Source organism: Vanessa atalanta, chromosome 15 (genome assembly GCF_905147765.1).
Source record: "Vanessa atalanta chromosome 15, ilVanAtal1.2, whole genome shotgun sequence".
Taxonomy (NCBI): domain Eukaryota; kingdom Metazoa; phylum Arthropoda; class Insecta; order Lepidoptera; family Nymphalidae; genus Vanessa; species Vanessa atalanta.
This window is the reverse complement of record NC_061885.1, coordinates 2,057,187-2,084,027: the sequence shown is the minus strand read 5'-3', so window position 1 is coordinate 2,084,027 and position 26,841 is coordinate 2,057,187. Positions and strand designations below refer to the sequence as shown.

Genomic DNA, 26,841 nt, shown 5'->3' with positions numbered 1-26,841 from the left:
ATTTCAATTAATATCTTATTTTATTTGTAACAGTATTTATTGAGTGTACTTAGTTTGATGACTTTTTAGTAATTATTTTGTGTAGTTTTCCTGAAAACTCTCTACGTATTTGCTTACACGGAACCATACTTGTCATAGTTTTGTTTATCTAAACTAATCTATATAGATTTTTTAGATTGTAGATTTTTTTTTTCAAGACAAGCTTTGTGGTCATGTATTTGGGTACCATGAGATATTATCATTTCTTAATGCGATTTCGATCCCAAAAAATCAGAATTTTTAACAGATTTTTTCAAAAGTTATTTCTCAACAGAGAAATATCACAATTATGCATCTTACACGCATAAAAAAAATAAAACGAATATAATTAAAAATATTTTATTGATAAAATAATATTTTTATTAATCGGAAATTAAAATTATATTTATCTCATAATAATAATATGATTACAAATAAGTCGATATAACCTTTATAGCTGATATTTAATATTAAACTTTAAGAAACGTTATTACTAACAGAATTGAAAATCAATCAAATTCATTTTAAACGATTTTGAATATGAAATTCGGGTGGCAGCTGTTTGAGCTCTTAGACTGTAGTGTTCGACCAAACTAATTTAAGAAGACCTTGCTATGGTTATGGGTCTTGGTTATTATCCAAAATATGTCGCTTTTTGAAGACTGAATATGTGTAATATCTAAAAACTATTGTTTTCAATATTATTTATAAGGCATAAACTCTAACGTAGTCAACTTTAAGTGCGATATCATTTTCGAACCAGGTTGAAATCCACTTAGGGTAGTCATTCCAGAACATAAGCATGGCTTTCGAAGATTTATTAGACCAAGGCTTGTTTGGTTCATCTGGGAATTCATTTATACCACCCACGGATAGTCCTAATGAAATATAAAACTGAAACAAAAATACAATTTTCGATTATTTCCACCATAAATTCTTGAAACAATATTAAAATCAGCTCTTCAATCATTTTTTTTAAGTTATCTTTTACATTGACCCACATATATTAGGAGAGTGAGATTTCTTTATATTCGCAATTCTATTTTTGACGATAAGATAAGCCTGTTAATCAAATTTTATGAAGAAATGCATAGCAAAATTATATCACATTGGAATTAAGAAAATAATATTAGTGCAAAATTGTGAATTTACCAGCTGTTATTGTTAGCTTCGATTTATAATAACTATTAGTAGTATTAATCAACTATAAGCGTTAACCATTTTTAAACAAACGAAGGATAATAATATAGCAAACCATTTCATCAAAGGGTGCCATGATCGATCCTTTTGTCCACTTCGAAGTACCGTCTGTTCCGTTTTCTTTTGCATCAGACAAAAAGATTTCTTGTGGATTAATTTCACCGTACTTTTCTCCATCAACATAAAGAGAGATACCATCTAAAACAATAATAATAGTTATGTCTTTATCAGATGGGTTTTTTGAGGAAAGGTGTGTGTTTGTGTTTAGTAGCTCATTATTATATCATCATAACCAGCTCATTTTCTGGCGGTTCTTTTAAGTTTAATGATAATACGCCTCTGTGATGTTTATTTGGCAATTCAAAAACAAATCTCGTAATAAAATTAAATAGTGCTTGCCAAGATTTAAGTAAGGAATTTGTACAGTGTAGGAAGTAGGGTCAATTACCTATCTAACACGTTTTTAGTGATTTTAGCATATATGAATTTATTTATAAATGCTAAAATCAATTGAAACTTGAATAATAAATCTAATTTATATCTTAAATCAAAGTAAGTTGAAGTTATATTACCAGATCATTAATCATCAAAAAAACTCGCAATTACAATTATGTATATTCTAATAAAAAACGATCCTCGCTGAAAAAAACATTTCTGCCATCCATTTTGCGGGATGGATAAATTCTGCAATGACTGAAATATGACGGCAAATGGGCTACCTGGTGGTAAGTGGTCGTCACCGCTCATATACTTCAAATATTAACCACCACATTGCCAATGTGCCACGAACCTTGGGGACTAAGATGTGGCGTACCTTATGCAGATATACTGGCTCACTCATTCTCCAAACCAGAACCCAAAAATTCTAAGTCGTGTTATTTGGTTCCATTGTATGTGATGAGTGTGTCGTATCTACCTAGACGAGCTGGCACAAAGTCCTACATCCAGTAAAAACGTCATACGTATTTATTGTAATGAATGTCAGTATGTCAGTTACAGATTAAAGGCTGTTTACCATGATTTTTTGTTTTAATTTAGTATAGAAGCATTGCACTTACTTATTGCTTGTCAAATTAAACACTAATACCGGTCAGAGAAGAAAATACCCTGACCTGTGAAGAACCGGTGACAGAAACTCATCGGCCTCCTGGCTATTCCTATTTAATAGGAATAGGAATAGCCAGGAGGTGAATTCCCAAGGTGTGCTATCAATCATATACTCATTAATTTAGAAGCAGTAGTCAATATCTTGATTTCTATAAATGTATACCTCAATGATTCTTTAAATCCTAGGTTATAGATTGCATAATGAATAATACTGACATATACGTTTGTTTCATAGAGAGTAGTGATGGTCATCCTGATTGGCCAAGGTCGAGCTGGGTACGGGCCTCGAGGTTGCCCTCCTTACCCGGGCTGTTCCTCCCCGGTAGTTACCGCGTCCTTTCTTTCTGAGCTTTCATAGAGAGTGTGTGTGAGGGTCTTCCTGCTTGGCCATGGGCCGAGCTGGGTACGGGCATCGAAGCTTGCCTCCTAACCCGGGCATGTCCTCAGCGGTAGCACGCAGATACCGCGTCATGAAATTCTGACCCGATGGGTCAGGGTCCTATAGACCCAGTGGTATGTCCAATGTCGGTGTGTTTCTAGTCCGAGTGGGTGTCATATCCGAGTGGTTGTCATATCCGGTGGTTGCGTCGTCCTATTGTTGCTCCAAATCGTCTTCGTCGATGCCTGCGTTGGGGCAGGTGGTCGGCGATAGCAGGAGCTCACGAGGTTGAGGACGCCCGTCAGGTGGTCTTGCGTGTAGAGGGGCAATATAATACCGTGGAGGTGTCTGCACGCACTGTTGTCCGCTCTTGCGAACATAGTGCGTGCGAGATGGCGGATGAACTCCTCCACGGTGGGCGTCCTGGTGTCTTTGTGAATGACGTCATTTCTGACGTACCTCGGAGCTTCAACTATGAGATTTCATAGAGAATGTTTTTAAGATATATGCTTTGTTGTCTCGCCACTAGATGGCACTGCTATAGGCCGTTCTCCATTACCTCTATGACCATGACGGTCCACGGTGCATTGTATACATGTTTGTTCGATTGGTAAATTGGTGTCTTTACAAACGCTGGTCAACGTATTTTGGTAGTTAACATAAAACAATTAAAACTATACTTGGTGGTAGGGCTTTGTGCAAGCCCGTCTGGGTAGGTACCACCCACTTATCAGATATTCTACCGCCAAATAACAGTACTCTGTATTTTTGTTTTCCGGTTAAAAGGGTGAGTGAGCCAGTGTAATCACAGGCACAAGGGACATAGCATCTTAGTTACCAAGGTTGGTGGCGCATAGGTGATTTAAGGTATGGTTAATATTTCTTACAGTGCCTTTGTCTATGGGCAGTGGTGACCACTTACCGTCCGCCAACCGAGCCCATAAAAAAATAATATATTGCAGTGTTATGTGTCTTGAAAGCTTAATGGTTAACGGGCCTCCTAGCGATGTAAAAGTCACAGGATCGATCCTAACCCCTTGGGCTGTTGTCGTCCCCACTCGTAACACAAGTGATAATCTTAAAAGGAAGGGTAAATAGGAATATTGGTAATATCTTAATTAATTCGGGGTAACGGATATTTGAATATACATTTAAATAAGTTGCTAGTCTATAGCCTTACATGTAATATTGTTATAATATACCATTTTATTTTTTTACCTTTTCTCCACTCTAAGATGTAATTATGAAAACTCTTGCTCCATTGTTGAAATCCGATTTTTTCCTTTAAATGCTTAGACCTTAAAATTAATATTGAGTTATATAATATTAAATAATAATCGTAGCATTCATAGCACCTGATCCAGTTTTTTTTAATCAAACAAATCTTAAGAAAATATATTTTTACGAGCTTCTCTATATACTTTTTATTATTTTAAATGAGTTTATTTCCAGTTAGCATCATAATTCAAGCTTAGTCAATATTCTAAGATTAATTATATTCTATGGAAATAAATACAGGGATGTAGTACCTGTATGGTTCACTGCCAGCTATGATAGGTCCTCCGTATAGCTTCTTCGAATACTCAGGATTACCCTTGACGGCTGCAATACGGAGTAAGCCTGAAGCGTAATTATGGAGACCGTAAACATTCTCCTTAGGCTCCAACTGGATTTCTGTAATTTATGGATCATTCCTTTTTATGAACTGTTTCGATAAATCAGGAAATCGGAATGACCGATATTATTCATGAACTTTTTACATATTATAGCTACAACCAACATTGTTCATTTTCTAAGCATTCGCATTAACAGCCTGTAAATTTCCCACTGCTGGGCTAAAGGCCTCCTCTCCCTTTGAGGAGAAGATTTGGAGCATATTCCACCACGCTGCTCCAATACGGGTTGGCGGAATACACATGTGGCAGAATTTCGTTGAAATTAGACACATGCAGGTTTCCTCACGATGTTTTCCTTCACCGCCGAGCACGAGATGAATTATAAACACAAATTAAGCACATGAAAATTCAGTGGTGCCTGCCTGGGTTTGAACCCGAAATCATCGGTTAAGATGCACGCGTTCTAACCACTGGGCCATCTCGGATCATGACTACAACCAACATTGTTCATACTTCTAATATTTTAGTAGTATGAACAATGTTGGTTGTAGTCATCGACCAATAAAAATCTCTAAAAAGACATTATGGAACACATAATACACGATACACCACAACTTCAAGTTTAATTCGACAAATAGGATAAGTAATAAAATGTTATTTAAAAAAATATAAAAAATTCTTACCTGGTATCAGCCAGTTGCCCTGGGGCATTTTTGCTCTAACTTCAATACGCCCGTATTTAAAATTAAAAGATTTCTTCGATGTTATCTTCGCGGTTGTAATATTAGGAACGATCTGTGGACCAAATGCTTCACGTGCACATTCACTTGTCCCAATAATTCCTGTGCATCTGAAAATTGTAAGAGTAGAATGATAAAAAAGTCCCTGGTAGATCTTTGAGAAAAATTAAAAAATATTAGTAATTATTCTTGTATTATCTAAGTCTGTATTACCCAAGATTGTTAACGTTGCGATTTTTGTGCGTATGGCATATAACGAACAGAGCCTCCACAAAATATGTCGAACGACTTTTGATAAATATATAATTAAAAGGAAGCAATGTTTCAAGCTGGAACCTCAAGGCCATAAAGGCGAGAGCCGTAAAAACGACGCAAATAGTCGTCATCAATAATTTGAAATTGGAACACTTTCAATATTGACTGTTAGTGTATAAAACTTCAATAAAATAATTATTAGTATTAAAACATATAACATTTGGTCTTATGTGCACCATCTGGTCAGAAGACAAGGGAGCTAGTTCATTATTGGCACAGGGGATCGATATTTGAATCAACTGGGAGATGTAGCTAGCAATCTTGCCACCATTCTAAGTAGACGTAATTTGCACACATTTCAAAAATTTACTTTTATTTACTTGTGTCAGCTCTTAATTATATTTTTATTCGTATAAAGATATATTAATAATAATGTCAACACATAAAGATGTAAATATATGTATATTAATATTTAAATATGGACATATATATACACATACATGTTAATTAAATATGAACAAGCTATGAATTCACTTGAATGTTTTGACAAATGACGTCAGGGTTTATGACATCATTAATTGCCAATTTAAAAATACGGATACATGTCATTGGCAAAATGACTTAGCGTAGAAACTCACTAAGCAATGTATGGATATAACAATTGTTTGATCTTGGGGACGAAAAAACTTAACGAGTGGTTAAAACGTATAGTAACCACTAAAGATCACGATCTATGTATTTGTTTTTTTGTTCGCTATAAAATATATTAGCTGAGTTTAAAATATGAATGATACAAGAGTGAACGTAAAACTGAATTAAATATTAGATGAACATAATCAGAATAAGCGTAAGTCCGAGATAACAGCGATTTTGTGAAGTCCAAATCAAAGAAAACTTATGCCTCGCAACTTTTGTACTCGTAATAAATATGAGCTGTAATTGTTAATTAAATCTTAAATTGTAAAATATAAAGTTTGTACTAATTAGAAATCTTCGTAAGGTACAAAAGACTCGAACATAATATGAAGGAGGAAGGAGGAAGAAAGGAACATATGATAAAGGAGCTCATACTAGATTTCTGCCGAGGTAGTCCACTGGTCTTAAAATGTGTGACAAGAAAAATAATTTGTGTTTGTAATTATTTTTTGGTGCGGTAGCTGTCTGTGTCGAATGAAAATATGCCAAACGTATCAAATCCCATTAATTTCCACCAAGGTGGGTGGAAAAAAAACCTTTTCGAGAAGAACGCTTTAGCCCAGCAGTGAAACCATTACCGGCTGTACTTTTAGAAATATAAAAAAAGAACATCTTACCCGTGAGTTAGGTCTAAAGACTGACTCATATCTCCAAATCTCGAATCAAGTATTTTTGGTTTGATGCTCAATATACCTTCACTGACTTCAATATTGTTATTGTTTAAATAATAATTGAATGGATAATCCTATAAGAAAAAATGCATTTTGAAGTTCTATAACGTATCCTAATTAATCTTACAGATAGACTTCAAAGATAGGATTTAGATAGAAAGCATATTAGTGCACGCTTATCTGTCAAACAGCAATACTTCGTATGTCTGGTTGAAATGGTTAGTGAAGAAGTTAACTTACAGGGACAAGGGGCTTAACCTCTTATTCCCAATTTTATATTCTTTACATTGTTAATGTCTATGGTTGGTGTCGACCACTTACCACTAGGTGCCATTTCATTGAGGTATTTTAAAAAAAGATTATGAATGTAAACAATAAAGTTATAACTAATATATATAATTGGTTCTACTTACTGGTTCGCCAGGGAATTTAACTTCAGGTGTCCATATTTTTCCATTATCGATACCAGAATTGAAATTGTCTTCAAATAACAACTGTCCTTTGCAAACAAAGCCGGGTACAGACACTTCAGATTCTGACAATTCACATGGATATATAATTGAATCTGAAATTCTACCTGATGTATATTTACCCTCTGTGGTTACAGGTTCGCCAGCTTCGTTGACGTAACCTATAATTTTATAATAATCGTTTTTACGAATATCACTTACAACAAATTATTTACATTAATGGTCATAGTCATTGTACGTAACATGTTCGATTTTACGTTGAATATATTTATAGTACTGCTATTTTTAGTCTATATATTTATAAATCAAACCTGTAACAGTCCATTCGCCGTTGTCCTGTCTATATCCCTTGCCTTCCTTGATGACATACGTCCAAAAGTAAATATTATCACCAATTTTCAACTGCACGTCCCTGTCTCTGAAGGTCCATGTTCCGTTTTTAGCTTTAGTTATATCTCTTGACCATTCTCCAGCCTCCAACCCCTCCATTTCTTCGTTGAGCTTTCCATGGAAAGCGAAGAGGGTGAATCCATCATCTTAAATGTTTTAACATTGCAAATTTAATAAATAAGTTTATAAACCATATTATTTAATATTATAAATGCGATACTTTCGCACTCTGTCTGTCTGTCTGTCTCGCTTTCACGTCAAAACTACTCGACCGAAGGACGAAGAAAGGACATAGGCTACTTTTTATTTGGAAAAAGTGCTGTAAGGGGTTGAAAAGGGGGATGAAAGGTTGTAACTTGTTGAAAGTATTGTCATTTTTAGGACTAGAAGCATAAAACTTATATTTTAGTTTGTATACTTATAAACTAACATATCATGACACTCGAATTTTGGAAATTTGACCCCTAAAGTGGTTGAAATAAGGGTTGAACGTTTGTATGGAAGTCCGTAATTTATTAAGTAAGTAACATGAAACTTTATTTTTGGGATACTGATTAAAAATGAGTAATTACGTAGTTAAGCGTTTTTCGATATTTTACCTCTGAGAGGGTGAAATAAGGGAGGAAAGTTTTTATGGAAGTCCGTCTTTTTTTTTAAGTAATAAATATGAGACTTTATTTTTGGGCTACTGATTAAAAATGATTAAATACGTATTTAAGTCCTTCTAGATATTCTACCTCCAAGGGGTTTAATAGGGGTTGACATTTCTTATAAAGGTTAGTCTGGAAATCCGTCATTTTTGAAGTTAGAAGCATGAAGTTAGAAGCATGTTTAAGCGTTTCTTGATATTTTATGTCTAAAGGGAAAAATTGGTGTTAACATTTCGTATACAGGTTAGTCTGGAAGTCTGTCATTTTTGAAGTAAGAAGCTAGAAATTTTATTTTTGCGATACCGATTAACAATGAGTTGATACGTATTTTAACATTTCTGGATATTTTACGCCTAAGGGGAGAAATAGGGGTTGACATTTCTTATACAGGTTAGTCTGGAAGTCTGTCATTTTTGAAGTTAGAAGCATGAAACTTTATTTTTGGGCTACTGAATAAAAATGATTAAATATGTATTTAAGTGTTTTTAGATATTCTACCTCTCAGGGGTTTAATAGGGGTTGACATTTCTTATATAGATTAGTCTCGAGGTTCGTCATTTTTACGCCTAAGGGAGAAATAGGGGTTGACATTTCGCATACAGGTTATACTGGAAGTCCGTCATTTTTAAAGTGAGAAGCTAGAAATTTTATTTTTGGGATACCGATTAAATTTGAGTTGATACGTATTTAATCGTTTCCAGATATTCTACTCTAAGGGCTGAATTACACACCAATGTGGTATACAAAGAGGTCTTGAATTTACGTAATATTTTAAGTTAATTTGTAAATGTGTGAGTTAGTGAGTTTATGTTTGATAGCACACCTTGGGAATGAAACGATCGCCTCCTGGCTGTTTCTCTTCAAATACAATTATGTATATAATTAATTTGACGTAAAAAAAGACCCGCTGAGTTTCTTTCGCCGGTTCTTCTCAGGTCAGGGTGTTTCCTTTTCCGAACCGGTGGTAGTGTTTAATTTGATCATCAATAAGAAAGTGTAATACTTCTATATTGAATAAAGGAATTTGAGTTTGAGTTTGAGTTGAGATTACTTCATCAAAAGATGCAAAAAAATGGTAAAATAACGAAACTAAACTAAAGGTGAACCGTTTTCGTTAAAACTATTTACAGTTTAAGTAAAATGTCAAGTGTTTTTAAATAAGTAGAATAATTCGAAATGTCGACAAACAAATAATTAATTAAAGGATTGCATTGTCTTAGTTTTATTAACGACTTTTTGAAGAACACATTCCATTGATCTGATCTTGATTAATCAAATAGATAGACTATTTTAGAAGTGTATCGTGTGCATCCTAATTTGGCAATGAAAAACTATACTTGATAAGTATAGGTAAGGTAAGGAGTAAGTAAGGAGTTAGGAATGTGTAAATGAGAGGAAATTTGAAAGTGGCACCGGTGACCGAGAGGGTATGTGAAAACCGGCTGCGGAAATGAGGACGATATTCTGAGGATGGTCTGATGGTAAGCGTGGACGTGTTGAAATAAAACTGTTGAAATAAAACTACGTTAACGGATTTAATCGCGATTCGTGGTCACGATCTGTGTAATAATCGCGAAAATCTAAGACAACATTATAGCGTGGACGTGGATGAATATAGAGTTAGGAGGAGGTACGATATGGCTGGAAATAATGTTACTCGTGAGATGACGTCAGACAGACAAGTATGGAAGAATGACCCAAATAAAATTTGGATAAGGCAGGAGGATGATTATGAGATATGTATAATAGATATAAAATAAATAATATAATTTGTTTTAATCCTATCCACCACAGCAGACATAATGGAAACATACACAAATATTTGATACCAAAATGAGTCTCAAATAAGCCAACAAAGTTTCCACTGTAACATTAAAACGTGGAGTAACTTTGATAAGAACAAGTAATTAAGAGATAAAATCAAAGTATATAAAATTATTAATTTTAAGTTTAGGTTATGCGGGCTTACTCAGTGGGCAAGCTAAAGCTGAATATCCATGGTATTTTAATGATATCACGTGAATTCGATGTCAAAGTTGTTTATTTGTCTTAACCCTTCCTGCGGTTGGAATTACGTTCTGCGGTCTGGGCGCTACACGTGTACGTGCATAGCCGAACTTACCGGCTATTTTAGCAGACCGCATCTATTTTGATAGTGCGCTGTTTGTTACATGACCAATACAAAAAATACCCAACAGGATAATTTTAACTTTTATTTTGTCTGACCTCGAACGAAACAATGGCCTATGTTCTGCCTTAATTCTAAATTTAAATCGTTATGATAAATATTTTAACACAATACATATCGGACTATTTAGATTTGTTTTTGAATATCATTATAACCGAAGTCTAATTTAACAAAACTAAAATCTTGTAAGGGTCTTTCAAGGATTAAATTACATAAATTTTTCAAAAATCTTAATAGAAAATAAATTATAAATGAAATTCATGACCATAAAAAATAATCTTCATGCGTATTTTCAAACTTTATATGAACCAAACGGGCATACCATACTAAATTAAAAATAATTAGTATCAAACATAAAAAAAAATAAAAATTTACTACTTTTCTTTTTTCAAAATCAGCTAGAAAAATGTAAAAAGCCTGTAAATGTGCCAGTGCCGGGCAAAGGCCTTTTCTCTTGAGGAGAATGAGCTGAGCACCACATGGAAATAGTTTTCAAATTTATAACTTTAAGTATCGTGGGAAAATGCACCATCTGATGACAAGTAGCCTTTTCATTTAGTAAGGAATCTTAATGTTTAAAAATAGAACGACTTTTTTATACAGTAGTCATAAATGTAGATGTAATACATCTTTATTTCGTAGGGTGCCATTTATTAATAAAGGGGAAAGTTATGATATAAATATAATCTGTACCCCCTAACACTCGTAAATAATTTAACTTTCTACCAGTGAATAATAAAATTCTTAAAAATATTTTAGATTCGTATTATTAGTTCCGGAGATTACCTCCAACATACAAACAAAGAAATATTACCTCTTTATAATATTAGTATATATGTTTATTATTGTTTAAATATTTTGTTTATTTTTTTAAAAAACCTTTTTATAAGTAATATTTATTTCTTGACTTCATTGATAAAAGATCTCTTTAGAATATTTCGTAAGAAATCTAGATGTTTTTTTAACTAGCGTTTAAGGTACATAAATACCATTTCTAATAGATGTATTTTATCAGAAATACATTATCTTACTTATCATATCATTATCATACCGAATTATTCATAAAAAATGCTCGATAGTTTCGCATTTCGAGTGCGTATAGGCGGAAAACAATATTCATAATTCATAATATAACTAATATTAATATGACGTATATTTTGTATTTTTATGAGTTCTCCATCGCTTAAATATAATACATAATTAACACGTTGACGGACAGTACTGCCTGTAGGCGTCAAGCCAGTCAGAAGTAATACGACAGTACGCCCTTCGACGTCGATCTTTTGACTAGTTTAAACACAGTACGTCATAAGACGTGAAATTTTACAGGCATTCATAAGGAAGGGCATGTTGTACTGTCACCGAAGATATATTTTAGAGTTTGTACTGTCACCACACAAAGTTTAAAAATCTGTTCAAAGAAAGTACCTGCACACACACATCCACATTTTTTCGGCACCGCCCTCACACACACTACGCCCATAGCCGTTGTGTTTTCATACATTTTGTTTAGTACTGCGCCACGGCGGTGCGCCGACAGGTCGTTACGTGATTTCGCGCGCAATTATTTTTTCCGAACGTAAGCATTGTTTGTTTTTAACGTAATTTTATTGTTTTATGAATATAAAATACTAAAACTAGTATATTTGTATATGCAAATAACTTATTTATGTTGCTAATGTATGTTTTCAATACCATTTAGTTGTAATACATTGTAAACTAATATTTTTGCAGATGGCTTCCCGCGATTCATATGAAAAAGAACAAAAGCGGATTCAGGACCTATTTGACGCTGCTTTGACTTCTGAATCTAGTCATGACCCCTTTGAAGATGATGGAGAATTCGGATCCGATGCCGATTTTCAACCATCTGGTGAAGTATCTTCGAGTTCCGAGGGTGAAGCTCAGGCATCACAAATGAGACACAAACAACATAGAACAGCTGCAGTATCCTCTGGTGAGTCTACATCCTATTCATCTAGTGATACAGATGACCCTGATGAACTTAGTAATCACATTATACAAAGTTCTGAGATCTCTGTAAACCAAGAACCTGCTCCATTGGTACCTGGTGTGTTTGTAAATGACGAAGAGAACACTAATGTGGATCAAGTCACCTCTGATCAACCGAACCCTAACAATACGAGTCCTAGGGTATCAGACATACCTCTTGCAAATGAATCATGGTCTCACACAATTGCCGAAATACCAGATTTCAATTTTGATAGCTCTCAATGTGGTATAACCGTAAATGTTGATGACATGAACGGAGTTCTTGATTTTTTCTACCTTGCATTTCCGCAAAATTATATAGAATACCTGGTAAACTGTACTAATAGTTATGGGAATGCTTTATGCAATAGTAATAGACCTCACACCAGACATAGCCGCAAAATGGCATACCGTGAAGTCACTTCTGAAGAGATTATGAAATTTCTTGGACTTAGCCTACTCAAAGGTCATATAAAATGTCCTAAACAAAGAAAACTTTTTTCATTATCCGATCCACTATATTATCACCCCATATTTAGTTACATAATGTCAGGACGAAGATATGAGCAAATCCTACGCTGCCTTTATGCATCGGAATTGGAAGCCAAAGGAGAAAATAAGGTTGTAAAATTTATTGATATGATGTCTCTAAACTTTCGTAAAATTTACAATGCTGGAAAAGAACTATCATTGGATGAGTCGCTTCTACTGTTTCGAGGTCGTTTGCACTTTCGTCAATACATCAAGTCGAAAAAGGCTCGCTATGGCATCAAATTTTATGAACTTACCACGTCTGATGGCTATGTGCTAAATATGAAAATGTATTCAGGTAAAGAAGCACCTGAGCAAAACTTGGGTGAAAATGGGTCTAAGACAGAAAAACTCGTATTGCGATTAATGCGTCCGTATTTGCTACATGGTCATCATCTTTTTATGGATAACTACTATAATTCTGTGAATTTATCACAGAAACTGATTGATTTGAAGACCCACTGCACTGGAACCTTGCGGGCAAATCGTAGAGAAAATCCTGTATATATTGTAAAGAAAAAGCTGAAGAGAGGTGAGCACGTATGGGCACGTAAGAATAAAGTTTACGTTTCAAAGTGGAAAGATAAACGTCCAGTAATGATGATTACCACTGGCCAACATCCTTCGATTGTGGAAGTGAGTAACAGATTTGGCAAGAGAAGACAGAAACCCGCAGAAGTGGAACTTTATAACAGGTACATGTCTGGCATTGATAGGTCCGATCAAATGATATCTTATTACTCGTGCCCCCGAAAAACTATAAGATGGTACAAAAAGGTATTGTTTCACTTGCTAGATATTGCGGTATGGAATGCTTACTTTCTATATAAAAAATATAAGAAAAACAACGCCTCTTCGTATCATTATATTAACTATCGAGAGGAACTGATCAAGGTGATGATTGGGATTCATGATCGAAATATCAAAGGAAAAGACATGGTCAATCAAAGCAGCATTTATGATAACAGACGATTCCGACCAAGCACATCATCTGCTCCACAGGCAGTCAATATTTCTGGTACTGAAAATATCACAACTGGTCATTGGCCAGAACAAATTTTATCTAGACCTGGTACAGCAAAAAAGTTTGCTTTCCTAAAGTGCAAAGTTTGTACTAAAAAAAATATTCGAAAGGAAACGAGCTATCGCTGTAAAGGATGCCCCGATAAACCCCCCTTGTGTCCACCATGTTTCGAATCTTACCATAATAGTATTGACAATAATGAATAATTACACTGATTTTTAGATTATGAAACTGATTGTGATATCACGTTCCTTACGTACAAAATGTAAGACTGATTTAAATATAATTATGTTGATTTTTGAGAAGATTTATATACATTTAGTTTATAAAAATTGTATGCCATTGCAATAACTGTGATTGTTTTGATATTTGTAATAAATAAAACTTAATTTTGACTGATGAAAGCTTTCTTTTATTTTTTACTATCACATAGACATAGACGCCTGAGGGCGTAAGTGCACAAAGCATATACTTAGGGCATATAAAATATGACACTACGGATATAGACGTTTACGCCTCAGAACGTACTGTCATATATCTACAAAAATACATAACCTATGTGACAGAACGCCTTATGACGTTCACGTCTATATCCGTTCTGTCATATCATGTGTTATTCTAATAGTTGCGCTGTGACGCTACGCCTATGGGCAATGTATGAAAAATAGTACTGTCTCAGCAACCATAACATGTGAGAGAGTACTGTCCATCAACGTGTTAACTAATCTATTAGTAATTAATACATTTTAACCGCAGTATATTCAATTAATAATTATCTTCTATTTAAAACGTTAAAAACGCGTTAGGCTCTGTCGATATATAATTAACGTAATGAACGTTTAAATAACATTATATTAATAAAACTGAGGAGGTTTATTTTGTAATAAAAAAACTATTATTCCAATATAAATAAAACTTGTATTACATTGCGTTTCGGAGACGTTTTATTAGACAATATTATTATTTTATGTAATTGCACTTCGTGTCACTTATTGTGTTCTGATGTTCTTATATGTAAAAATAATATTAATATACACAATGTCGTCACAGAGTTGAATCTTAAGAGGTCTGGGTGTGACTTTATTTTAACATATGTTTGTTTAAGAGTACATTTGAGAGTCATTATTATAGTCATTATTAGTCATTACAAGCAGGTAGCACAGGTCGAATCTACATTCCGAATCATCGGAACAGGTTTTATTATAAATTTGGAGATAAATTTCAATTATTATTTATTAGATTATTAAACTTCAATTTTATCTTTATGGACAGCTAAGTTATTAAACTTATACTTGAATATTATCTCTCAAATAAATTGTTTTGTTTATAATCTCTTTATAATATAAAGTTTAAGACATGCTCCGGACATATGTTGTTTAAATAATCTCTTATAGAGTGTATAATACAAATGAATTTAATTGTTCAATTTTATTGAAACATTCTTCCACTCATTTCGCAACTTGAGTTTTCTGATGTATAAATGAGAAAATAAAATTACTCAAACCTTTTACTTTTTAAATATGCCAAATTGAGTAACTAGTTGGTTATATCCATGTGCCTACGAATATTCTTCCAAATCTGTAATAAAGATCGTACACTCGGCCGAATATTAGATTAACGAAGCTTTAAAGCCTATGAAGCCTATGTTTATAAAGATAGTCGATGCAATTAAATTATTAATATTTAAATGAGATATTTATATATCTCAAACAGGAATAGACTTAATTTTCGATTAGAATATTCACCAGCCGAAAACGAAGCTGCATATTTGGCTGAATCCTAATGTACTGAGTTTACCTACCTAAAAAAAAGACGAATTTGTCTCTGTGTAAGCACGTCCGGACTCATCAGATATTCGCAAAATAGCAATACACAATATTGCTGTTTTACAGAAGATCTTAGTTCCCAAGGTTGGTACAGGGGCGATGAAAGGAATGGTTAATTTTTCTTACCTACTTCTTACCAATATCTATGTGTGGTGAATCATCAGTTAACTCAATAGCCTCACCGCTTAACTGTTTTAAAACATGAACCGAATATACCAAGTGAAAATAGCGCAAACTACCGCTACTAATTTTTGTCAAATACTATGATCTGAGTCCATTTCGTTAATAATAAACCAAAAAAAAAAGTATTTTCATTTGACGATTTAAATAAGGAATGATTATGAGGAAAGCAAAACATAAACAATTACATAATCAAGATTAAATATATTGAAATCGCTGAACTTTAATTGTATTTCACATTTTAATAATTAAATAAAAAAAAACTATATTATGTTATAAAATAGATTACCTGGAATGGAGACTCGCAAGCCCTTAGGAAAAATTGCTTCCAATTTCGCCGGTGGCACTTCGTAGCACTGCGTTAAATGTACACCGAAACATCCTAACAAACTAACCAAGAAAAATATAGACATAATAAAAAAAAACACTTTCTATCCCTGTTCTACACTAAGTTTTCATCGAAGCGTGAAAAGGTAAGACGATTCTTAAGCTAAGAACACTATACGATGTCTGACGCGGACTCTTAACGATAATAGACTAAAATTCCGATTGCTATACCGCTGTTTATGTACGTTGTTTCTGTAGAATACGTAATTTATATTAAGAACTATTGCTTAATTATAGTTAGACTGGATATGTCAAATTATAGTGAAATATTTCATACGGACGTCAGTTTAAATAATTCTTTCTATCTGACTTGGCTTTATTATGAAACTTATAAATATGATTTAGTGTAAGTTTCACGAAATAATCATTTACAAACTTGGTTTAAGTTCATTATTGTTTTCAGTTTTTGTCACGCGGTCACATTCTCTGAAATATGAGAGCGAGAAAAGTACTGATGGCTGGCGATTTATTCCTAATATTTTATTTGAAAAAAGCATTTTACATGAGACATCAAAATAACAAGTTTACCCAATCACTATGCAGAAAAAATAGCGGAGAAACATGCATGAACCGAGAAGGCTGATAGATTTGAGCTTTTACTGACTTATACTAGCTAAACTTAAAAACTAAACAACAATTGTAAGGATTAATTTTATCAATTGTTAGTAGACCTTTGTGTAAGCCCGTATGTCACAAACACTTATCACACATTATAACGGCAAACAGCTGTTTTTAGTATTTGTAGTTCATTGGGTTCCGGTTTCAAGGGTGAGAGAGCTAGTGTAGTTACAGGTACAAGGGACATAGCAACTCAAATCCCAAAGTCGGTGGGCGCATTGGCAACGTAAGGAATGTTTAAAGGGCCAGTATCTATGGGAGATGGAAACAACTTTATTTAAACACCACTTAAAAGTCAAAATTTAATGTTTTTGGTCTTTACATTACATTACATTAACAGCCTGTAAATTTTCCACTGCTGGGCTAAGGCCTTCTCTCCCTTTGAGGAGAAGGTTTAGAGAATATTCCAACACGCTGCTCCAATGCGGTTTGGTGGATACACATGTGACATTTCGTTGAAATTAGACGCAGGTTTCATCGCGATGTTTTCCTTCACCGCCACGAGCACGAGATGAATTATAAATACAAATTAAGCACATAAAAATTCAGTGGTGCTTGCCTGGGCTCGAACCCGAAATCATTGGTTAAGCTTAAGTTACGTTATATTTTGAAACATTATAGTGAAAACAAAAGCACCATATTAACTTGTGCTGCCCCTGAGCAGACTTTCATTTCTTATCATTATTTAAAAATAATCCATTGGTCAAGTCTATTATTATGTATTTAACATCTCTGATAAATTAATTAATTGAGTGATTACTGAATTTCATTTAGATAATCGTTATATGTGATTTATACAATATGCTATGTGAAGCATGGTATATCTATTGGTATACCGCAGACGTAAAAATAGTTTACACGCCGTGACGACAAAATATTTCTTGAAAAATATGTGTAACGCCAATGGCATTTTATTGTTGCCATTAATTATAATTAACAATATATAGGCTTATACTTCAATCGGTTTCTTGTTGGCAGGTCGGTTGAATTTTATGATCTGATACACTATAATTTAATTTAAAAATATCTTTATATATTTTCCTGTGTATGATAATGACGGACAGTCTTCCTTGAGATAAACCGTCGCGGTCAAAATCAATCTTCAGGTCATCAACATCGTCGTCTCTTTGTCAGAGGCCTTGGAGTATTTGAAAACTATTTAAATAACATTGCGAAGTAAAGAGAAAATACTTATGTTTAAATTATATTTATAATTTAATTTACATTTACTTGGTGGTAGGGCTTTGTGCAAACCCGTCTGGGTAGGTACCACCCACTCATCAGATATTCTACCACCAAATAACAGCACACTGTATTGTTGTGTTCCGGTTGGAAAGATGAGTGAGCCAGTGTAATCACAGGCACAAGGGACATAACATCTTAGTTCCCAAGGTTGGTGGCGCATAGGTGATGTAAGGAATGGTTAATGTTTCTTACAGCGCCTTTGTCTATGGGTGGTGGTGACCACTTATCATCGGGTGGCCCATATGCTCGTCCGCCATCCAATGACATAAAAAAAAATGTTGAATCCCATTCGATGACCTTAAAGACTTAAAGGCTTGAGCTTAAACTGTTTTTTTCGCTCATCTTATAAGAGCGATTATATATAGCCAAACAGCTATATTTGGTACCGTTCTGGTCTGAAAGGTGTCCTATGTCTCAATAGTTAGTGGTGACCACTTACCAACACCCAGTTATTTCCTGGCTACCTGACCTAATTGCCAGTCTGCCTACCTATTTTTAATGAATAAACTAAATATGTTATAATATATGAATAAGCATTACAGCTCATAAGAGGATAACTGACAAAGCTGAGGAATATTTAGGACGTCAAAGTTCAAGATGCAGCAACGAAACAAAGGTCTTATATGCTCTCCGAGGTTAGGGAATTGAAAGGAACATATATTATTTATAAATTATAACCCTTAGTAATTCTACATGATATATTAAGTTCTAAAAGGTATTTGTAACATAAAATATTTGACTAAGAAAGAAAGCTCTATGTTTTGCCTTGTTCTCTAAAACCAGAAAAATATTAATCAAATTTAACGCTGTGCCAATTATATCAAAGTCAGCTAATCGAGTTTACAAGATATTTTTTTAATGATAAACACGTTTGATTTCTGTTAAATTATTCAACTCAGTAGTAGTTTTGTCTCCACTGTAGTTATTAGTCAAGGAAAATAAACAAAATAATTTTACACAATTTAAACACATATAATTAAAATTCACAAAGAGTATACACGGACGTAGTCCACGACCAATTCTGGCGAAGTCCATGTTGGGCGCCACGAGAGTGTAGATTGCCAAAATTTGTACATAGCTTTGCTGTTACTATTCTTCCAGGGCTTGAGTGGGCTATCAGTGAAGTCGTTGATTCCACCGACACGTACTCCGAGTGATATGTAGAACTGATAGAAAAGAAAAAGATTTTTTTGCATTATTATATATAGAAACACAGACGGGTTAGATGGTCACATAAGGGTATGCAGTATTGTAAGAAATGTTAACTGCATCATACAAAGCCGTTGCCATGTCCCTAGTTTCTATAATATCATTGGTTAACTCACCTTTCGATTTGAGAGGTTTTGACACTAAAATATGTTATTTAGTTGGTGCCTACACACCACCATCTCCTCAAAAAGGTAACGGAATAAGGATTCCTTTCCCAGCCATGGAACATTTATAGGCAGTAACTTACTACACACAAAGTGAACTACTGAGCAAGCCACGAGCAGGTCACCATTGCAAAATAGTATAGACTTTCTATTGTGTTATATGCATTTTTTTTGTACATTTCTTATTGAACGGGATATAATAGATATAATTTGTGGACATAAAATTATAATATTACTTATTAAAAATATATTTTTCAACGAAGATTACATTGTAAGGTGAATGCAACACTTACGATGTTATTCGTTGAGTTAGAACGTTCAGAATATATTAAGAGCTTACCAATTGATCCAAAGGTGCTATAGGGGTTCCTCTTGCCCAGCTCTCTGATTGCGGCGGCAATTCGGAAATGAGGTATTCATCAAGATCAGTACTTTTAATAAATGTGCCATAAGGTAAATCATCCACTAATAGTTGAAAACCATCTGTATGATAAATTAGGAAATAATTAATTTTCGATTAAATAACCATAGCATATATAAAAAACAATTTTGTTATTTAACAAATGCAAGAGTCAGAACTTAGTAACGAGCATGCTACGGGTGGTTGAAAATGTGAGGTGGTACCCAGACTGGCTGGGCTTAACGCTAATTTAAGCATATATCTTACCAGGCTTCCAAATTAATGAGTAAACATGAAAATCATTATTCCAATGAACAGAACTGTAGTGTTTTGTCAAAAATATCGATCTCAAAGGCTCACTATCGAATACAATTGGTCCCCCATAGAGTTCTTTAGAAAATTCCTGGTTTCCTTTAACATAGGCAATTCGCAGTAGCCCTGACGCATAGTGATCTTTTCCGTACTCATGATTTAAAGGTTCCAGATTGATTTCTAAAAATGATTAAGGTATTCAAATCAAATCAAATCAAAATATACTTTATTCAAGTAGGCTGTTACAAGCACTTTTGATTCGTCATTTAACAAACTATTTAAAGTAAAGCTACCACCGGTTCGAAATGTAGATTCTACCGAGGAGAACCGGCAAGAAACTCAGTAGTTACTCTTTTTCAACATCTAAAAATACAGTCATGTTAGTTAAATACAATTATATATGTATGTTATGTCTCCAGTCTGGAAATCAACAAGCATTAACTCCACGCTTTTTATCATCAATACAATCTTGTATCGGATAATATGCCCTCTTTACCAATGTATTTTTTTACAATTGACTTGAATTTATGAATCGACAAAATTAAAAATGTCTGCGGAATTTTATTATGGAAGCGGATACCTTGCCCTACGAATGATTTATAGACTTTGCGGAGTTGCGAGTTGCGGAAACTTGGCGTTCTAAGCTTATCCTTACTTCTTGTGCACATACAATGATCATCACTGATCTTATCAAAGTGATCAATGCTACTGTGAGTATACATAATATTGTTGTAAATATATTGTGATACAACAGTGAGTGTTCCTACTTTGTTAAAAACATCCCGAAGAGAGTCTCTAGCTCCAAGATTACCCCAAAGTAATATGCCATATGACAATATTGTGAAAATAACCAAAATATACTAGACGAGCGGTATCAATATCAGTTAGTTGTCTAACTTTTCTAACCCCGCATGCTGCAGAGCTGAGTCTTCCTGTCAGGGACGATAAATGAGGACTCCACTGAAGTTTGGAATCCAATGCTATTCCCAAAAAAACCGTAGTATCGGCTACATCAAGACGGCCACCATTTAAAGATATATTATAATTTTGCTTTCCAAGATTGGGTAGGGTATAAACTACACATTTTGTTTTTTGAGTATTCAAAACTAAATTATTTACTGTAAACCAATCGTGCATCTGTGATAATGCACCGATCTCATCGTCATAGTCAGTTTTTTTCCTGTCTACCTTAAAAATATAAAAATCAGTATCGTCAGCAAACAACACTATATCACAAATACCTTTAATATAGAAAGGAAGATCATTTTTATAATCAAGAATTAGAAAGGGACCCAAAATCGATCCTTGTCGAACACCCATTTTTAACCTAGATCCAGAAGACTTTAATCCGTTAATGAAATTAAAAATTATAATATTTCATTGTAATAAATATCATAAATATTGTAGTCATTAAATTAGTTTATCTTAGACCGTAGTTGAAAAAAACATATATTAGCTAAATAGAAATAATAACTGCAGCAGTTATAAATAACTATTTATATATCAATTAAAATATTTTACCCGGTATCAACCAATCTCCAACTGGTAGCTTAGCGCGCACATCAATTCGGCCAAATTTAAAACTAAATAAACCTTTTGTGGATATTTTCCCACTTGTAATTGGTGGGAGGATTTGAGCGCCAGACGACGTTTGAATACACTCTCTAGTGCCAAGTTCACCTGTGCACCTGAAAATATTTTAATCATATCAATACCATACTCGTGACCTCGTTGGTCTAGAGGCTAGATATGGATGCGGATGCGGAGTTAGTGGACTAAAACCCCAGGGAAAACACATGAAGCCGTTCCATCGGTTTATAAGAGTGAAGAATTTGATAGTGCATCTGTGTTTGGTCACACACTTATTTATTATATTATTCTATTTCCTGCCTCGTTAGCTGGTCTTTCTTGAGACTGGGCGCCGAGGGCGAAATAGGTCAGGACGACATCATCAACATCGTCACCATACTCTACTCGGCTCCCTTAAATACCAGCAGTGTTTTTCTGTAAGAACTCTCTTGTTATTTTATACGTATAATTTTGTAAACCGATTTACGATCATACGCTATTTTGATACGCGTATCCTTAAATGTTATCCGTAAATGTTATCTACGTTTCGTGTGCCAACACCGCGACAACATTGTACTAATAAGTGGAACAAACAGGAAAGTTCTTAAATAAAAGGATATATACATATTCAATTTAAATTTATATAAATAATATTATTTTGTTATTATTACTGCTGACACATAATCGCGTAAATGCCATTTTTTAAGACGATTGCCGCACGCAATAGTAAACCCCACGTTGGCGTAATTCTTGTTTGGATATTTTTTTTCATTTTACAAATATATATATATATTTGTCTCAGCCTGCACAGAATAAACCCTGACCGACAATAACCTTCAAGTCACCTTAATTATGACTAAATCACTAGAGAACTACTAGACACAGTTTTACTGGTGATATAGGTTCTCGTCGGTCAAAAACTTGATCTAAACTTTGGTAAATAAACGAGCTGAACAGTTTATTAGTATGGAATCTGTCATCGCTTGTATCAATTTGGTGAACGGTTAACATTTGTTTCGATTGTAAGATTTGTTATTTTTTTGATAGGGTTGTGAAAATGTTAAAAACTTTAGAGAAACTGAATTATAATAAACAATAAAGATTATGTTTGCGTTAAGATTAGACAGTATTAGAAATATTTTATATATAAGAAAACATATTTGAGACGTTAAACTCTGTTCAAGTTAGCTTGATCTCTTTGCTAGTGATGAGAAACAGAAAATATAACATATATAACAGTCGATGGAACGATGGAATGCGTAATTCAAATTAGAATTTAAAAAAATTAACTAATATTTCTAAAAAAATTTATACCAGCTAAAGAGTACCTCACCACTAGTCAAAGCCCCGTTCGCAACAATAACTTAATAATGATCTTTGATAATGATTTTTGTAATCGATATTTATAGCAGTTACTGCCTTTTATTCGCTAAAAATATTAAGGACTAAGAGATAATAGTGAAAAGTGACATATCGATCCTGTGGGGCATTCATCACATTCACGATATTTAAAATTGGCTTTAAGACATTTCAAATCACTAGGACTAAATATACTTTAATTAAATAAGCTTAGTTATCTATCAAACTTATTTTATTAACATATTATAGTAATAATTTAATAAAAAAAATTTGCGTAAATAGATTAGAACGTGTACTTACGAACTGCCCAGGTCCCACTGACTGTACTCGGCATTTTCTCTTCTGGCGTATATAGAAATTTCGGGTTTTATAATTAGTGTTCCATTTTCAACACGTATCGCTTTAGTTTCGTAGGCGTTAAACGGATAGTCCTTTTAAATAAAAAAGTTAATATTTAGAATAAAATAAAGATCCAGAAGTAATAGAATGTAAAACATTCCACAGCTGGACGAAAGTCCTGAGATTCTTTGAAATCGAAGGACAAACGACTAGATAAACTATATCGTTCCACTTTCGTCATGAATAACAATTTATTCTGAAACTTCTATGTTTCGCCGCGATTTGTTTTTTGATCTTTGGTAATGATTACAGTTGAAATAATAAATTGAATTTATAGAAAAACTGTGGCGATCGATTAAGTACAATCATAACTTCTACATAAGTGTATATGATATATATATATATATATATATATATATATATATATATATATATATATATATATATATATATATATATATGTGTAAAGATATATCTTTCAATTGATCATCAACAGGTATGAAAACTAAGTTGATTTGTGTTACATTCAATGGTATAGGAGATAGTATTTTGAATATTAATGTATAAGAATAACAATATACATTAAAGACGAATGGCAACTTAATATTATTATAGCTAAAAAATATTATTTGTCACTTGAGAAAATTGACAATCTATGTGGGTCATCTCGTAATAATAATAACACACACATTTATTGCACACACAAAATAAAAACGAGATAAAAATAAAAACTTAAGACTAACAATATTGAGAGAGAAACGAGAGGCGTTCAAAGGGCCTTTATAGCTAGACTCTTGTTGACTTGCTAACATTTTGGATAATCTAAATTACTTGTCCTAGTCAGTAATAATATTGAGGTTCCGATTAATCTAGATATAGCATCTACTAAACTGGCTAGTAAAATAGATTTGCAAATCATCACATCAATCAAAGGAAGAATGTTGATGAGGATAGAAAATAAAAGATCACAGAGAACACTACCCTAAGGAACATCACTACTGAGACTGTAGCATGAGGAGAAACGGTTTCCACGCTGTAATTGACGTCCATATTTTATATTTTTTAAAAGTTTAATTAATAAGATGTGCGTATTTAATTAATTATTTTATTAATAATAAATATCTTATTTTGTAATTAAATATAAGACTTACAGGCCCCTGTGGAAACATGACCTCCTTTTTCCACATCAACTTATCGTTATTGAATTCGTCGCTGTAGATCAAAGTGTTTTTACAAATTTGATTGGAACATGGCGTACGTGTTTCGGAGATTACACAATTTATATATTCTGAATCCGGCACCAATTCTACACAAAAAGTTAATAATTAACAGTAACGAGGAAAAATGTAGTAGAGCTATTGATAACAGTAAATTAATAAGGAACATTGTGAATGTTAATACTTTACAGATTCTTCAAAGTTCATATAAAATCAGTTTACTAGGGCTTTGTGCAAGCCTGTCGTATATCGTGAGGAAACCTGCATGTGTCTAATTTCAACGAAATTCTGCCACATGTGTATTCCATCGACCCGCATTGGAGCGTGGTGGAATATGCTCCAAACTTTCTCCTTTGAGGGAGAGGAGGCCTCAGCCTAGCAGGGGGAGTTTACAGGCTGCTAATGTAAAATGTAATGTATGTCTGCGTAGGTGCGCCAAACAACACTTAGTATTGTTGCGATTTGAAGGATAAGTGAGCCTGTGTAACTATAGACACAAAGGACATAATGTCTTAGTGGCGCATTGGCGATGTAAGACGTGAATTGTTCCAACCCACCAGGGATCTTAAGGTGCAAAATTTTTATGGGCCGTGGTGATCAGGTGTTCCATTTGGCCATCACGTACTACCGATTTTATGTAAAAAAGTTGTAAAATCCTTTTTTGTTTCGGCTCAATTTGTAATTTTGATAAAAACTGATATTTTAATTTACAATTATTGGTATTTTAATTATATCTATGACGTAAGAGATTGAGGAAAAATTGTAAATTATATATACTATATCCTTGGATACTTGCCACGAACAGTCCATATTTTATTTTCTTGGAATTGAATATTTTGTTTGTAAGCTATTATATTGCAATATACAACGTCTCCTAAGCGTAAATCGATATTTCGATCTACAGAAGTCCAATATCCATTTTTCGCCGATGGTATTGTTATTTTCCACTGCGTCGTGTGAAGGCCCCGTCTGAGACTAGCAGTCATCGTAAATAATGAAAAACCATCATCTAAAATTTTAATAGGATTTAAATAAATTGTAACTACTTAAACTAAAAATTTACACATCTGTCGATGGCTACAATTTGGAATAGAACCGACCTAGCTATATCTATTGGTGCTGTGAAGGCTATCTGCATATCTTATTTATCTTCTATCTATCTTCTTATCTATCTTTTAATGTTTATATTTAGATGATAAGACCATGTATTAACATGGTCTACTAAAATTTATGAATAATTTTATTGAATATTATTCAAAAAAAATTTAGGTTGTTTATTTTCAAATATCTTACAATTGATATTTTTATAGTAAGAGCTTTATTTAAAAAAAAATATCTCAATAATTATACCTAATAATAATACTAAATATATGTACCTAACTTCGCAATTTTACACGACATATTTTGTTGATAAGCCGAATATAATATTCTGTATTTATTTAAGAAAATTGTTAATGAAGCCACATAATTATTACGTAGTTTTTCATGTCAAGAAGAGTAAAAAGGAAAATGAAGACAAGTTTGACAAAAATGTTGCCTACCTGGCATTTTAATTTTTATCCCTCTTGGACTGATTGCTTCAATTGTTAAAGGTGGTAGATTACTCATCACAAACCCGAAGCACAGAGACGTGAAAATAATTAACGAAAACATTTGCCATCCCATGATGCGTTACGTCTATCTCAAAAGACCCGTTTAGGAGGACTGAGGTTAGGATTGACTTGAGGATAGGATGACCGCCCTATTGTTTCATACTGATAGTAGTTATCATACATAACGAACCGGCAGTGTTTCATTTAATGAAATGAAACATTCTGAGATCAACTAAATAAATATTCTGGTTTTAGGGTTTCCAGTTTTTTTTTTTAATCTGCAAACATGTTATAAAAATAGATATATATTTATATATAAATTTCTTATTTATTGCATTTTTTTATCTTATTAATGAATTTTGAAGTTTGGGTTATTATAGGATAAAAGGCAGCTCTGGTAATTATCGTTTGTTTTTTTTTTTTAATACTTCTGATTCTGTGATCATTAGTTCACAATGAAATCATGATAATTTACATTTACTATTCAATTTACCAAG

General features: G+C 33.4%; 2 protein-coding genes across 2 annotated transcripts; both read right to left on the bottom strand.

The window, feature by feature from the left end:
- Positions 1-390: 390 nt before the first annotated feature.
- Positions 391-16,475, bottom strand: LOC125069116 (beta-1,3-glucan-binding protein-like). The gene is made up of 9 exons (XM_047678490.1): positions 16,223-16,475; positions 7,464-7,688; positions 7,096-7,313; positions 6,629-6,756; positions 5,004-5,170; positions 4,234-4,378; positions 3,923-4,002; positions 1,274-1,416; positions 391-912 (listed from the first exon to the last, which is right to left on the bottom strand). The coding sequence occupies exons 1-9, from the start codon at positions 16,344-16,346 to the stop codon at positions 724-726; spliced, it is 1,419 nt and encodes a 472-aa protein (XP_047534446.1). The 5' UTR covers positions 16,347-16,475; the 3' UTR covers positions 391-723.
- Positions 16,476-19,112: 2,637 nt separating this feature from the next.
- Positions 19,113-26,589, bottom strand: LOC125069139 (beta-1,3-glucan-binding protein 2-like). The gene is made up of 8 exons (XM_047678521.1): positions 26,294-26,589; positions 25,549-25,761; positions 24,687-24,841; positions 23,497-23,627; positions 21,790-21,956; positions 20,224-20,448; positions 19,897-20,039; positions 19,113-19,349 (listed from the first exon to the last, which is right to left on the bottom strand). Exons 1-8 carry the CDS (start codon positions 26,415-26,417, stop codon positions 19,167-19,169), a joined length of 1,341 nt encoding a protein of 446 aa, XP_047534477.1. The 5' UTR covers positions 26,418-26,589; the 3' UTR covers positions 19,113-19,166.
- Positions 26,590-26,841: the final 252 nt, after the last annotated feature.